Source organism: Lepidochelys kempii, chromosome 1 (genome assembly GCF_965140285.1).
Source record: "Lepidochelys kempii isolate rLepKem1 chromosome 1, rLepKem1.hap1, whole genome shotgun sequence".
NCBI lineage: Eukaryota > Metazoa > Chordata > Testudines > Cheloniidae > Lepidochelys > Lepidochelys kempii.
In genome coordinates, this window is record NC_136380.1 from 140,831,038 (window position 1) to 140,847,659 (window position 16,622).

A 16,622-nucleotide genomic window follows, 5' to 3' on the forward strand; every position below is an offset into this window, starting at 1 on the left:
CACAGCCTGAGCCCCAGCACAGGTTACAGAAGTCCAGGGGCTGCTTTAAGTTGTGTAAACTGGCTATGGTCTCCAAGGAACAATGCACCGGGGGGAAGCTAGAATGCAACTCACTCCAGCTACTCCCCGTCCATGCCCCAGAATCTGTCCGAAAGTACTGAACATAGCTCCTTGATCTATTTGTACTATGTTTGGCACTCAGGCAAAAAGCACAGCTTTGTTGAAAGAAGAGGGCAAGCAAGTGCCAAAGTTAAGGATAACTTGGAAACTGCAGCTAGTACAGAATGTGGATGCCTAATTACTTAGGTTGGTGCATGGGTCATATTTCTTTCACACACCACAGACTGCACTGGCTTGAAATGTATTTCCAGTGGCAATCTGAAGCATTACGTATAAAGCCCTATATCGTTTGGAGTCCCATTTATCTTTAAAGACCAACTTTCTCCTTGTTCTCTTACCAGACTCTAAAGATCAGATGTGGCATTCAAGCAGACAGTCCACAGATGCGCACATCTAGAGGCTGAAATAGGGCAATTCTCCAGGGAAGGTCCAGGACTCTGGAGCTTGCTTTCCCTCTAAGTCCAAGTGGAGGCATAATACTCTTTTTAAGTCTGATCCTGCTTCTTCCTTGTCAGACAACTAGTGTGATACACTGCAATAAACTTTCCTCAGTCTGACACAGCACAAGCACTATGCTAGATTTGTATTTGCAGTTTACTTGAAAATTGATTAAAAAACCCCATCAACATACATTTGACTTCTGAAAACCAGTTATTTAGCTCTCCACAGGGAGTCTAAATTCACATACCAACTGAGTTGGGTGCACACGCTAATGGAGTTTGGATAAATAAAAACAACACAGTCTGAAAGAAGAAGCCTAAAATTAAGTGAGATTAATCCTATTACTGATAAAACAGGTTTCTATAAATGGAGGAAGAGATGCTAGAGCACAAAAGACCCTGCACACTATTTAAATGAGAAAAAACTGCAACTCTGTTGCAAAGACAAACAAACACACCACACAACTCAAACCCAAGTCCAAGTTACAGCAGAATTTAGTTCTACTGCTCAATATCTACACAGATCATTAGAGTCATGATCCAAAACTGGACTACCCAAATCGACCTTTCCACAGAATTTCACCATGTATACCGAGAACATCAGAACACTACCTCACCACCGTAGAAACAAACATAAAACATAACAACCTGGAATAAATTAGAATTTCTCTAATCCAGATTAACTAATCTTTACATTTTATAATTTGTACCAAGAGGTATCTTCTGCCTACTACTGAGGAATATCAGACACAACATTATAATAAAGTTTCCTTATTATAAGAATTTGTTACTTTTACAAAATATAAAAATCATTTGCACATTATGAAACACCATGAAGTACCTGAAAGTAAATTATAATGCATTTTGTGCTACATTATCCATATTTTTCTATTGCATTTATTTACATTCTAAATTGTCAATTTCAATCATTTGCAATAGTTCTCCCAGTTAATTAGCAATGTTCTGCTGTACAGATTTTTCAGAATCCAATCTCAAATTCTTATAATAATGGATAAATATTTCCTAACACACAATCTTATCACGACAGGCTAGTGCCCCTCCCCCCAAAAGCAAATAACTCCAACCCCACAACAAAAACACACCTCCCCACAACATATTCTATTCCAAAATCATAGAAAAATATAGACACCCATCATCAGCATTGCCCCCACAAAAACCCAAACACAGCACATATCAGTCTTCCCCTACAAAAATCACTCCTATAAACTCATGTGACACCTTCAGTGACATTCCTCCTTGTCCTCTTTTTCTGCTGCCTCCCTATACCCCAAGGACTCTCCCACATATTCTGCCCCCTCAAACTCTACACACTCTTCCACCTCCTCTTTGCCCTTGGAGCCCTGAAGTCCCATCTTTTTCTCCCCCAAATCTTTGAGTGCCCTTCTTTCACTCTGATGGTTCTCTAGCTCTGAAGTGCTTCCTCCTCTTTGTCTCTCAGATCCCTGAGAACCCTTCCTCCTATCCTTTTACCCCTCTGTGGAATGATAGGCCAATAAAGAGACGGGGGGGCTCACTCAGTTGGGCAGAGAGGGTAAAAAAGAAGTGAAGCTGCTCCGCATTCTCTGTGTTTGTGGGCTACAACCAACATGTAGTCTCACACTGCAGCTGCTGCTATGCAACTGAGAGCAAGAAGCACCAACGTTAGCCAAGGGAAGGATGGCTCTGTGGCGGCACGCCAATCTTCCTGCCCTACCTATGCTACCTGCTGCTCCTCAGGCCAGCAATGTACTCATAGACTCATGAGAACATAAGAACAGCCATACTGAGTCATATTAATGGTCCATCTAGCCCAGTATTCTGTCTTCCGACAGTGGCTAATGCCAGGTGCTTCAGAGGAAATGAACAGAACAGGTAATCATCAAGTGCTCCATGCCCACCCTTTCCCAGCTTCTGGCAGAGATTAGGGATGCTTCAGAGCATAGTTTTGCTTCCTTGCCCATCCTGGCTTATACCCATTTATCTAGTTCTTTTTTAAGCCCTGTTACAGTCTTGGACTTCACAACATCCTTCGGCAAAGAATTCCACAGTTTCACTGTGCGTTGTGTGAAGAAATTCTTCCTTGTTTGTTTTAAACCTGCTGCCTATTAATTTCATTTGCTGAGCCCCTAGTTCTTGTGTTATGAGGAGAAAATAACACTTCCTCATTTACTTTCCCCACACCAGTCATGATTTCATAGACATCTATCATATCCCCCCTTAGTCATCTCTTTTCCAAACTGAAAAGTTCCAGTCTTATTAATCTTTCCTCATATGGAAGCTGTTTCACACCCCAGTCATTTTTTGTTGCCCTTTTCTGTACCTTTTCCAATTCCAATATATCTTTTTTGAGATGAGATGATCAGATCTACATGCAGTATTCAAGATGTGGGCATACCATGGATTTATATAGAGGCAATATATTTTCTCTTATTATCTATTCCTTTCCCAATGATTCCTAATATTCTGTTAGATTTTTTGACTGCCACTGCACATTGATATTTTCAGAGAATTATCTAGAATGACTCAAAGATCTCTTTCTTGAGTGATAACAGCTAATTTAGACCCATCATTTTATTTGTATAGTTGGGATTATGTGTTCCAATGTGCATTACTTTGCACTGATCAACATTGAATTTCATCTGCCATTTTGTTGCCCAGTTTACTTTGGATTTAACTATCTTGAGTAGTTTTGCATCATCTGCAAATTTTGTCACTTCACTGTTTACCCCTTTTTCCAGATCATTTATGAATATGTTGAACAATACTGGTCCCAGTACAGACCCCTGTGGGAACTTTAAGGTCATCTAGTTAGCCTGACCTCCTGAACACTGCAGGCCAAAAAACCACACCCAACCACTCTGTAGACCCCATACCTCTAGCTGAGTTATTGAAGTCCTGGAATCATGATTTAAAGACTTCAAGTTACAGAGAATCCAACATTTCCACTACTTTAAATTGCAGGTGACCTGTGCCCCATGCTGCACAGGAAGGCGAACCTCCCCACCCTCCGAGGGTCTCTGCCAATCTGACCCAGAATAAAATTCCATCATGACTCCAAATATGGCGGTCAGCTAGACACTGAGCATGTGGGCAAAACCCACCAGCCAGACACCTGGGAAAGAATTCTCTGTAGTAACTCAGAGCCCTCTCCAACTAGTGTCTCATCACTGGCCATTGGAGATATTTGCTGCTCGCAGTAGCAGATCCAATACTGTAGGCAGTCTCATCATTCCATCCCCTCTAAGCACTCTCTGGCAGCGAGCACACTAGGATCCAAATCGTGAATCCAAGAGCCCGCTCTCAGTTTGGAGCTGGATCAGTGGATTGTGCCGTGAGTGGCACAGTGTCTACTGTGTTTAGCACCTATAGGCTCTAGTCAGGACTGAGGTCCCATTGTACTAGGTGTTGTATTGAAAACACAGCAAAGAGGAAAGAGAAATTAAGCTAAACTCCAAGAATGCTGGTACCTAGCACTCTTGAGGAAGATTTAGTAACAGCCTGGGACTGGAGACTTTTTAGATTTATGGCTAATCCAGCTTACTTGTGGCAGCTTCTCAAAAAAACACAAAGAAAATTCCCATGCCTAATACAACTTCTGAAACCTTAAAAGTACCTATGAGAACTGTTCAGCTGTTTCTACTTTTCTACTTTCACTTATACCTAGTGGGATGGAAACAGTGACATAAACATGAGATTATTATTTAGGCGTGCAAATAGTAGGTATTCACACTGATCCATAAATGCTATAGGACTATGCAATTAGTTTATATAGATTTCTAAACTGAGACTTATTCAGGAAGTTATGCAATCTAGGGACTGTGGGAAATTCTGGGTGCATTGTAATAGAGCACAAGTGGCCAACCTGAGCCTGAGAAGGAGCCAGAATTTACCAATGTATATTGCCAAAGATCCACAGTAATACATCAGCAGCACCCCATCAGCTCCCCCCTGCTCCAGCCCCCAGCACCTCCCACCCACAGGCAGCCCTGACAGTCAGCACCTCCTGCCTGCTGCAATCAGCTGTTTTGCATGTGCAGGAGGCTGGGGGGAGAGACGGGGAAAGCAGTGAGCACCTGGCAGGCTCGAGGGAAGGGGTAGGGGCCTTGGGGGAAGGAGTGGAGTGGGGGCAGGGCCTGGGGCAGACACGGGGTTGAGCAGTGAGCACCCCCAGGCACACTGGAAAGTTAGTGTCTGTAGCTCCAGCCCCGGAGTCAGCACCTATGCAAGGAGCCGCATATTAACCTCTGAAGAGTTGCATACGGCTGTGGAGCCACAGGTTGGCCACTCCTGTAATAAAGTAAAAGAGGCACCAGATGTAGAACTTAAGAGAATACCCAGAATACCATAGAACAATTCTTTTGGAATAACTTTCTTAACATGGAGAACAATGGATCATATGCCTACGGTCCGACTATTACAGATGAAGTTTATTATTACAAAAACATTTCTCTCATATAACATTGGATATTAAAAAAAATCTTGTTAAAAATAGTTAAGGACATAAAGGTAAACGGTAATTGGGATAAAGTACAATATGGTTCTACAAACTGTAGATTGTGCCAGACCAACCTGATCTCTTTCTTTGAAAAGATAACTGGTTTTCTAGACAAAGGAAATGCAGTAAATCTAATCTACCTGGCTTTCAGTAAAACGTCTGATACGGTTCCACATGGGAAATTATTAGTTAGATTAATACAAGAGTTGAAAGGTGGATAAGAAACGGGTTAACAGGAGCCTACAGCAGGTAATGTCAGACTGGAGGGAGGTTACTAGTGGTGTACCACATGGATCAGTCTTGGGACCAATCTTATTTAACATTTTCATTAATGACCTTGGCACAAAAAGCAGGAATGTACTAATAAAATCTGAGGATGACACAAAGTTGGGAGGTGTTGCCATTACTGAGGAGGACCAGAATACAGTAAAACCTGCCAAGAGCAACCACTCATGGAAGTTATGGTATGTCTGCACTACAAAATTAGGTCGAATTTATAGAAGTCGGTTTTGTAGAAAGCGTTTTTATACACTCGATTGTGTGTGCCCCCACACAAATGCTCTAAGTGCATGTAGTCGGCGGAGTGTGTCCACAGTACCGATGCAACCGTCGACTTCCGGAGCGTTGCACTGTGGGTAGCTATCCCACAGTTCCCGCAGTCTCTGCTGCCCATTTGAATTCTGGGTAGAAATCCCAGTGCCTGATGGGGCTAAAACATTGTCACAGGTGGTTCTGGGTACATATCGTCAGACCCACCAAAACAATCGTTTTGCGCCTTTTTTCTTGAGTTACCTGTGCAGACGCCATACCACGGCAAGCATGGAGCCCGCTCAGCTAACCGTCACCGTATGTCTCCTGGGTGCTGGCAGACGTGGTACTGCGTTGCTACACAGCAGCAGTTTATTGCCTTTTGGCAGCAGACAGTGCAGTATGACTGGTAGCCATCATTGACGTAGTCCTGGGCGCTCTTTTAACTGACCTCGATGAGGTCAGGGGCGCCTGGGCAAACATGGGAGTGACTCAGCCAGGTCATTTCCCTTTTAAGTTTTGTCTCATGGTGATTGACTCCTACCAGCAGTGCACTGTCTTTTAATCAGCAGCCAGCAGAAGATGATGGCCAGCAGTCATACTGCACCGTCTTCTGCCGAGCACCCAGATGTTGATGATGGCTAGCGGTCGTACTGCACAGTCTGTTGCCAGCAAGATCTATAAAGATAGATGAAGTGGCTCAAAACAAGAAATAGACCAGATTTGTTTTGTATTCATTTTCTCCTCCCTCCCTCCGTGAAATCAACAACCTGCTAAACCCAGTTTTGAGTTCTATCCTTGAGGGGGCCATTCTGTTTCTCACAAAGCCACCCCCTTTGTTGATTTTAATTCCCTGTAAGCCAATCCTGTAAGCCATGTCGTCAGTCGCCCCTCCCTCCATCAGGGCAACAGCAGACAATTGTTCCGAGCCTTTTTTCTGTGCAGACACCATACCACGGCAAGCATGGAGCCCGCTCAGATCATTTTGGCAATTAGGAGCACATTAAACACCACGTGCATTATCCAGCAGTATATGCAACACCAGAACCTGGCAAAGCAAAACCGGATGAGTAGGCGATGTCAGCGCGGTGACAAAAGTGATGAGGACATGGACACAGACTTCTCTCAAAGCATGGACCCTGGCAATGTGGGCATCATGGTGCTAATGGGGCAGGTTCATGCAGTGGAACACCGATTCTGGGTTCAGGAAACAAGCACAGACTGGTGGGACTGCATAGTGTTGCAGGTCTGAGATGATTCTAAGGGCACTTTCACGGAACATTGTGACTTGCTTTCCCCTGCCCTGAGGCGCAAGAATACCAAGATGAGAGCAGCCCTCACAGTTGAGAAGCGAGTGGCAATAGCTCTGTGGAAGCTTGCAATGCCAGACAGCTACCAGTCAGTCGGGAATCAATTTGGAGTGGGCAAATTGAAGCACTTGCATGAGAGGAAAGTAATCAGGAACAGCCAGCATGGATTCACCAAGGGAAGGTCATGCCTGACTAATCTAATCGCCTTTTATGATGAGATTACTGGTTCTGTGGATGAAGGGAAAGCAGTGGATGTATTGTTTCTTGACTTTAGCAAAGCTTTTGACACGGTCTCCCATAGTATTCTTGTCAGCAAGTTAAGGAAGTAAGGGCTGGATGAATGCACTATAAGGTGGGTAGAAAGCTGGCTAAATTGTCGGGCTCAACGGGTAGTGATCAATGGCTCCATGTCTAGTTGGCAGCCGGTATCAAGTGGAGTGCCCCAAGGGTCGGTCCTGGGGCCGGTTTTATTCAATATCTTCATAAATGATCTGGAGGATGGTGTGGATTGCACTCTCAGCAAATTTGCGGATGATACTAAACTGGGAGGAGTGGTAGATACGCTGGAGGGGAGGGATAGGATACAGAAGGACCTAGACCAATTGGAAGATGGGCCAAAAGGAATCTGATGAGGTTCAATAAGGATAAGTGCAGGGTCCTGCACTTAGGACGGAAGAACCCAATGCACAGCTACAGACTAGGGACCGAATGGCTAGGCAGCAGTTCTGCGGAAAAGGACCTAGGGGTGACAGTGGACGAGAAGCTGGATATGAGTCAGCAGTGTGCCCTTGTTGCCAAGAAGGCCAATGGCATTTTGGGATGTATAAGTAGGGGCATAGCGAGCAGATCGAGGGACGTGATCGTTCCCCTCTATTCGACATTGGTGAGGCCTCATCTGGAGTACTGTGTCCAGTTTTGGGCCCCACACTTCAAGAAGGATGTGGATAAATTGGAGAGAGTCCAGCGAAGGGCAACAAAAATGATTAGGGGACTGGAACACATGAGTTATGAGGAGAGGCTGAGGGAGCTGGGATTGTTTAGCCTGCAGAAGAGAAGAATGAGGGGGGATTTGATAGCTGCTTTCAACTACCTGAAAGGGGGTTCCAAAGAGGATGGCTCTAGACTGTTCTCAATGGTAGCAGATGACAGAACGAGGAGTAATGGTCTCAAGTTGCAGTGGGGGAGGTTTAGATTGGATATTAGGAAAAACTTTTTCACTAAGAGGGTGGTGAAACACTGGAATGCGTTACCTAGGGAGGTGGTAGAATCTCCTTCCTTAGAGGTTTTTAAGGTCAGGCTTGACAAAGCCCTGGCTGGGATGATTTAACTGGGAATTGGTCCTGCTTTGAGCAGGGGGTTGGACTAGATGACCTTCTGGGGTCCCTTCCAACCCTGATATTCTATGATTCTATGAAATCTACTGTGGGGGCTGCTCTGATGCAAGTAGCCAACGCAAGCAAAGATCTGCTGATATCAAGGGGAGTGACCCTGGGAAATGTGCAGGTCAAAGTGGATGGCTTTGCTGCAATGGGATTCCCTAACTGTGGTGGGGTCATAACGGAACCCATATCCCTATCTTGGCACCGGAGCACCAAGCCGGAAAGTACATAAACCGCAAGGGGTACTTTTCAACAGTGCTGCAAGCACTGGTGGATCAAAAGGGACGTTTCACCAACATCAATGTGGGATGGCTGCAAAAGGTACATGACGCTCGCATCTTCAGGAACTCTGGTCTGTTTCAAAAGCTGCAGGAAGGGACTTGATTCCCAGACCAGAAAATAACTGTTGGGGATGTTGAAATGCCTATAGTTAGCCTTGGGGACCCAGCCTACCCCTTAATGCCATGGCTCATGAAGCCGTACACAGGCACCCTGGACAGTAGTCAGGAGCTGTTCAACTACAGGCTGAGCAAGTGCAGAATGGTGGTAGAATGTGCATTTGGATGGTTAAAAGCGCGCTGGTGCAGTTTACTGACTCGCTTAGACCTCAGCAAAACCAATATTCCCACTGTTATTACTGCTTGCTGTGTGCTCCACAATATCTGTGAGAGTAAGGGGGAGACATTTATGGCGGGGTGGGAGGTTGAGGCAAATCGCCTGGCTGCTGGTTACGCACAGCCAGACACCAGGGCAGTTAGAAGAGCACAGGAGGGCGCTGTGCGCATCAGAGAAGCTTTGAAAACCAGTTTCATGACTGGCCAGGCTAGTGTGAAAGTTCTGTTTGTTTCTCCTTGATGAAACTCCCCATCTCTTGGTTCACTCTACTTCCCTGTAACCTAACCCCCCTCTCCTCCTCCCTTCTATCACTGTTTGCAGAGGCAATAAAGTCATTGTTGCTTCACATTCATGCATTCTTTATTAATTCATCACACAAATAGGGGGATAACCACCAAGATAGCCCAAGAGGGGTGGTGGAGGAGAAAAGCACCAGGAGGGGTGGTGGAAGAGGGAAGGACAATGCCACACAGCACTTTAAAACTTTAAAACTTTAAAACTTATTGAATGCCAGCCTTCTGTTGCTTGGGCAATCCTCTGGGGTGGAGTGGCTGGGTGGCCAGAGGCCCCCGCACCGTGTTCCTGGGCGTCTGGGTGAGGAGGCTATGGAACTTGGGGAGGAGGGTGGTTGGTTACACAGGGGCTGAAGCAGCGGTCCGTGCTCCAGCTGCATTTGCTGCAGCTCAACCATACGCTGGAGCATATTAGTTTGATCCTCCAGCAGCCTCAGCATTGAATCCAGCCTCCTCTCATCACGCTGCAGCCACCTTTCAGCTTCAGCCCTCTCTTCAGCCCGCCACCTCTCCTCCCGGTCATTTTGTGCTTTCCTGCGCTCTGACATTGTCTGCCTCCACGCATTCATCTCTGCTCTGTCAGTGTGGGAGGACAGCATGAGCTCAGAGAACATTTAATCGCGAGTGTGTTTTTTTCGCTTTCTAATCTTCGCTAGCTTCTGGGAAGGAGAAGATCCTGTGATCCTTGAAACACATGCAGCTGGTGGAGAAAAAAAAAAGGGACAGTGGTATTTAAAAAGACACAGTTTATAGAACAATGGATACACTCTTTCATGGTAAACCTTGCTGTTAACATTACATACATAGCACATGTGCTTTCGTTCCAAGGTCGCATTTTGCCTCCTCCCACCGCGTGGCTAGCCCCTCACCCCTCCCCGTGGCTAACAGCGGGGAACATTGCTGTTCAGCCACAGGCAAACAGCCCAGCAGGAACGGGCACCTCTGAATATCCCCTTAAGAAAAGCACCCGATTTCAACCAGGTGACCATGAATGATATCACTCTCCTGCGGATAACACAGAGAGATAAAGAACGGATGTTGTTTGAACAGCAGCAAACATACACTGCAATGCTTTGTTCTACAATGATTCCTGAGTACGTGCTACTGGCCTGGAGTGGTGAAGTGTCCCACAATGGTGGATGGAATAAGGCTGCCCTCCCCAGAAACCTTTTGCAAAGGGTTTGGGAGTACATCCAGGAGAGTCGCGAATGCCAGGGCAAATTAATCATTAAACATGTTTGCTTTTAAACCATGTGTAGTATTTTAAAAGGTACACTCACCAGAGGTCCCTTCTCTGCCTGGCGGGTCCGGAAGGCAGCCTTGGGTGGGTTCGGGGGGTACTGGCTCCAGGTCCAGGGTGAGAAACAGTTCCTGGCTGTCGGGAAAACTGGTTTCTCCGCTTGCTTGCTGTGAGCTATCTACAACCTCATCATCATCTTCTTCGTCGTCCCCAAAACCTGCTTCCGTGTTGCCTCCATCTCCATTGAAGGAGTCAAACAACACGGCTGGGATAGTGGTGGCTGAACTCCCTAAAATGGCATGCAGCTCATTATAGAAGCGGCATGTTTTGGGCTCTGACCCAGAGCGGCCGTTTGCCTCTCTGGTTTTCTGGTAGGCTTGCCTCAGCATCTTAAGTTTCATGTGGCACTGCTTCGGGTCCCTGTTATGACCTCTGTCCTTCATGGCCTGGGAGATTTTGACAAATGTTTTGGCATTTCGAAAACTAGAACGTAGTTCTGATAGCACGGATTCCTCTCCCCATACAGTGATCAGATCCCGTACCTCCCATTCGGTCCATGCTGGAGCTCTTTTGCGATTCTGGGACTCCATCATGGTCACCTCTGCTGATGAGCTCTGCATGGTCACCTGCAGCTTGCCATGCTGGCCAAACAGGAAATTGAAATTCAAAAGTTTGCGGGCCTTTTCCTGTCTACCTGGCCAGTGCATCTGAGTTTAGAGTGCTGTCCAGAGCAGTCACAATGGAGCACTCTGGGATAGCTCTCGGAGGCCAATACCGTCTAATTGTGTCCACTGTACCCGAAATTCGACCCAGCGAGGCCGATTTCAGCGCTAATCCCCTTGTCAGGGGTGGAGTAAGGAAATTGATTTTAAGAGTCCTTTAAGTCGGAAAAAAGGGCTTCGTCGTGTGGACGGGTGCAGGGTTAAATCAATTTAATGCTGCTAAGTTCGACCTCAACTCCTAGTGTAGACCAGGGCTTAGCAAAAATGGTCGCCTGTAAACAGTGGTCTCTCTTTAAAGATTTGCTACCTTCAGAGCTGGGCAGCCAGAGAGCAGTGGTTGCTGGCCAGATTCCCTGCTCTGAACGCAGTGCTGCCGCAAGCAGCAGCACAGAAGTAAGGAAGATCATGTGTCCTACAGGTTGTTTTTATGGATGGAGTAACAAAATATGGTTGCTGGTTACAGACGACAGGTGGTCACTCTTCACAGTTAAATTATAGGAGGAAAACATTCTGTGGCCTCTGCAGGTAGTCACTCGTGATAGGTGGTCTCTCTTCAGAAGTGGTCGCTAAGGCACATTTTACTGTATCACACAAGAAGATCTGGATGACCTTGAAAACTGGACTAATAGAAATGGGATGAAATTAAATAGTGCAAGGTCATGCACTTAGGGACTAACAACGAGAATTTTTACTATAAACTGGGAGTTTATCAGTTGGAAGGGGGAAGAGGAGAAAAAGTTGGGTGTACTGGTTGATCACAGGATGACTATGAGCCACCAATGTGATGTGGCCATGAAAAAGGCTAATGCAAACCCAGAATGCATCAGGCGAGGTATTTCCAGTAGAGATAGGGAAGTGTTACTGCCATTATAAAAAACACTGGTGAGGCCTTATCTGGAATACGGTATGCAATTTTGGTCTCCCATTTTAAGAAAAATGAATTCAAACTGAAACAGGTGCAGAGAAGGGATACTATAATGAGCAGAAGAATGGAGAATCCACCTTGAGAGGAGACTTAAGAAACTTGGCTTGTTTAGCTTAACCAACTGAAGGCTGAGAGGAAATACGGTTGCTCTCTGTAAATACAACAGAGGGATAAACAACAGGGAGGGAGAGGAGTTATTTAAGTTAAGGGTCAGTGCGGGCAAAAGAAAAAAGGATATAAACTGTCCATCAACAAGTTTAGGCTTGAAAGTAGGTGAAGGTTTCACCATGGACAGCCTTCAAAGGGGCAAAACACGTACCTGGTTACAAGCTAGATAAGCTTATGGAGGGGATGGTATGATGAGCTTGCCTACCGTTGCATGTGGCCCATCTGTGATTGCTAGTAGCAAGTATCTCCAACAGCCAGAGATGGGGCAATAGATGGAAAGGGCTCTGAGTTACTAAAATGAATTCTTTTCTGGGTGTCTGGCTGGAAGGTCTTGCCCACATGCTCAAGATCTAATTGATCACCAGGAATTTTCTTCCAGGTCAGATTGGCAGAGCCCGTGGGTTTCTTTTTTTGCTCTCCTCTACAGCACGGGTCACTTGCTGGTTTGAACTGGAGTAAATGGTGGATTCTCTGTCACTTGAAGTCTTTAAATCATGATTTGAGGACATCAGTAACTCAGCCAGAGGTTAGGGATCTATTACAGGAGTGTGTGAGTGAGTTTCTGTGGCCTGAGATTACAGGTGGTCAGACTGGATAATCACAGTGGTCCCTTCTGGCCTTAAAGTCAATGAGTCTACATGCATGCCTCAGTCCCCTGTCTCCCAAGCAAGACCACAGACTCTAAAAAGGTTCAAATGGAGCCTGTAGATTCCAGCATGGATAAAATGTCCTAATTCAACAAAGTTTGGAGAAAATGCAGAGGTTCTCTATGAGGTCAAAAATTTGGGTGTAAATGGGAATGTTGTCTAGCTTATTCCACTTTGATATTGTGCAAGAAGAGGCTCATCCCATCAATTTTGGTCACATATAAGAAACTGAGTTTTATTTGCACACAGCAGGGGTGAAAGAGGTATGCAGAAGAAAGAGATGTTGTTTCTGGCCAAAAAAATCAAAGTGTCAGAGGAATATTCCAGGGAGGTGCAAGTAGCACCATTCAACAGGGACTAAGGTTAATCCTAATATAAGAGTGTGCCACTCTCCTATTGACTTAGATGGGAATTGCACCTGCTTACCTCAGGGAAAGCATGAAACCCAAGAGTGTTGGGAAAATCCACTCAGGTGTATATTAAAGTAGGACTGCCTCATATTACATTAATATTAATAGATTTTTAGCTGCTTTCCCAGCCTCAGAATTTTTGCAGTGGAACTTACTGCTTGTATGGCCTCTTCCTGGTCACCTCCAGTCTTTTTCCTGCTACAACTCCCTCTCTTCCTCCTCCTCAGTGTACAAACTATACCCAGTTTGCAGGCTAAAATAATAGCAAGTTGGTGCACATTGCCCTATTTTGTTACTTACCATGATTTTCTTATCAGCTTACATCCAACAACTAACTTTCACCACCTCTGTACTTTGCTTATAAGTAGTTCTATACAATTCTGCATTGTATGTATGATACCTACATCAAGAGACGCTATGTCCCCAGGGCCGAAGAGTGCATAAAATATTTGTGAGGAAGACCAGACATGCATTAAGTGTCAGGATGTCAGCACATTTAGAAAGAGGTCAGAGAACAACAAAAATTATTAAGGAAAGCAACACATAATGAAAAACTATAAGAAATAAAATATATAGAGAGAGGCTAAATGATTACTAAAGTTTGGGAGAAAATGTTTGTGACATATTCTTCATAGTGATATTATGATATGATTATGACATAATTATTATGTATTTTATGCAAGATAAGTCATGTGAGGTGTCATGGGAAAAGTTACGATTTGCTGAATATGAGTATCCTATCATATCATTTTTGTATCTGAATATTGACTATATACCTATATTTCAAATGTAGTTACACCTGGGTAACGCCCATTAGACAAGATGCTTTCAGTCTAGACAGTGGGTTGGAAAGGGCCTATTCAGGGCAGTGGGCCATTAGGAAAAAAACAATATGCCTTAGGAGCAGCTTATTTCCCACCTGGTGATGAACCTTCCTGGGAACACTCCAAACAGCCTGTGAGTAATGGCTGCTATGACTCTACAAGGACATGTGCTCAGATCACATGCCGGACTCCTTGGGATGTCAGTATTTTTCCACAGACTGGCCTGGGAACCAAGCTTTGAAACAAAAGGTTCCCACTATATGCAAAAGCTATATAAGGCAGGGTATGACATCATCTGGTGTTCTTCATTCCCCACACAAGAGGACTCCTGGAAACACCTGAGGAACAAAGACTGAACTGGGGAAAGTGCTGGACCCAGGCTAAAGGGATTTCTAGCCTGCGAATGAAACACCTGGGGATTCCAAGCTGTAAAGAAAGTGCAGCTTGTCCCTTAAGAATCTGTGGCCTGCTTGTATCATCTCTTAGAGTGAGAATCTGCTAATTCATATCCAATCAATTTAGTATATTAAGCTTAGTTTGTGTTTTTTGTTTCTTTGCTAGGTAATCTGCTTCAATCTGTTTGCTATCACTTATAATCACTTAACATTTATCTTTTGTAGTTAATAAACTTGCTTTTGCTTTATCTAAACCAATGAGTTAATGTGAAGTGTATGGGAATCTTAGCTCAGGGGCAAAGGTTGTTGCATATTCCTCTCCACATTGGAGGGAGGGGGTGAGCTTTCTAAGCTTACACTGTACAGTTTCCTGTGCAGTGCAAGACAGTACAATTTTGGGCTTATACTGCAGAGGAGCTGCATGCCTGGAGAGTTGGGAGTTGCCTTAGCTGTAGCCTTTCCATTGTTGATTCACTGAAGAAGCTGGACAGAGAGTCTGCAGCTAGGTGTGGCCCCACCTATATGAAGGCTGGTAAAAGTGCAGAGTGGAGGGCTTTTCAGCTTGTCACAGCAATACAGTGTGAGAGGGAGCCCAAGCTGGCGGGATGGGGGGGCGGGGGGTTTAGTGGTATCCCAGTCCCAGGTGGCACCCTGGGGAGAACCCGTCACAGTGTAAACTACCCATAAGTATCTGAAGGGTCGAAACTTCAAGAGGGAGAGAAATTGTGTTGGGCAGTTCAAGTGATATAAAGGAGTCATTACATGAAATAAGTCATAGGGAAATGTAATCTACAAATTAGGAACAATTTCCTAACAGGGAGATCTCTTCAGGTTATGGACCAGGCTCCAAAAGGGAAGCAGTGGAAAAATAATTTTTTTGGTTCATTTAAAACTGAAAAATAATTGAGTAATAACGCTGTACTGGATATATATTGACAGGTCTTTTCCAGCTCTAATTTCTATGAGCCATATTCTCCTATCCATTCTACATTACAGATTTCTTATCAGCTGTGGAGATCTCTGTTGATATCAAGGGAGTAAATGGAGAATGTGTAATAAAGAGCCTCAAGTGTAGATCAGAGAGGACAAATTTGACCTAGAAATACTAAGCTTCACTTTCTAATCAATTTCTTTGCTAATTCAGGCTTTATTTTCCCCCTTAGTTCCCCTTAGGTCCCAATACATTTCATTATAATTTTTATCAAAAAATAAGACTAAAGCAGGAACAGTTTGTATTTAATTTGCTTTGTATGATAGTTAAATACGTCTCCATTGGACAAAGCAGTGATCTTCCTAAGAAGCTTAATTATTAAAAGCTCCATGCTGAATATATTTGCAGTCTTGCTTTTCTTATTTTTCAGACATACAGAAAATTGCTAAAACCAAAACCAAAGAAAAAATATTCAAAACTTCCGAAAAGGCTCAATAGCTCTAAGTGCAAATGAGGAAAAAACAAACAGTGAGACCTACTCTTGATTCTGCTGTCCATTTCTATTTTCGTTGGCTCTTGAGCTGCTGTAGCTGGAGGTAATTTCTTCCCAACAGTCTGAAATAAATAAATTATTCCTCTTTAAAACCTTTATTTTCCCAGTTAAAGCTTTAGCAACAGTGCAGAAATCATGAGCAAAAAAAAAAAAAGCGGGGGGGGGGAAGTTACATTAAAGGGACATGGACAACTTGAAATCTAGTCAGTTTGCAGGGGGAGAAAAAAGAAAAAGGTAAAAAAGGGGTTGGGGGAGAAAAAAGAAAAAAGATTTCAAAATAGTACTCCTACCCTAAATGCCTCTGTCAATTTGTGTGTGATTTTACAGTCACATTTTCCTGTTTTTAAAAATACTTTCCTCTTCAATGTTGCTGTGTGAAAGACCCACAGAAACAAGATGGGTAAATGGATTATACAGGGAAACTGACTTTTATAAAGTGCTGCCAAACGAAGAAATAACGTGGAAAAAAAAGAAAAAAAAATCCTCCAATTTCCTTCTATCATACTAGTATTAGGTGTAACAAGTAACAATAGGTGGTAAACAAATTTCAGACATAAATGTGCTTTTTAAGTGGACAGTGTCCCTTTTTGTCATTTTAAGTACATATATTATCTAGTTCACCAAGCA

At 44.2% G+C, this 16,622-nt stretch overlaps 1 protein-coding gene across 6 annotated transcripts in view; it reads right to left on the reverse strand.

The window, feature by feature from the left end:
• SH3KBP1 (SH3 domain containing kinase binding protein 1) overlaps nucleotides 1–16,622 on the reverse strand; it is a 339,502-nt gene that overhangs the window by 79,333 nt on the left and 243,547 nt on the right. For all 6 annotated transcript variants that reach the window (XM_073356811.2, XM_078854184.1, XM_078854185.1 and 3 more), the window contains one exon: nucleotides 15,982–16,057. In XM_073356811.2, coding sequence (XP_073212912.1) covers nucleotides 15,982–16,057 — 76 coding nt within the window. The remainder of the gene's footprint in view (nucleotides 1–15,981; nucleotides 16,058–16,622) is intronic.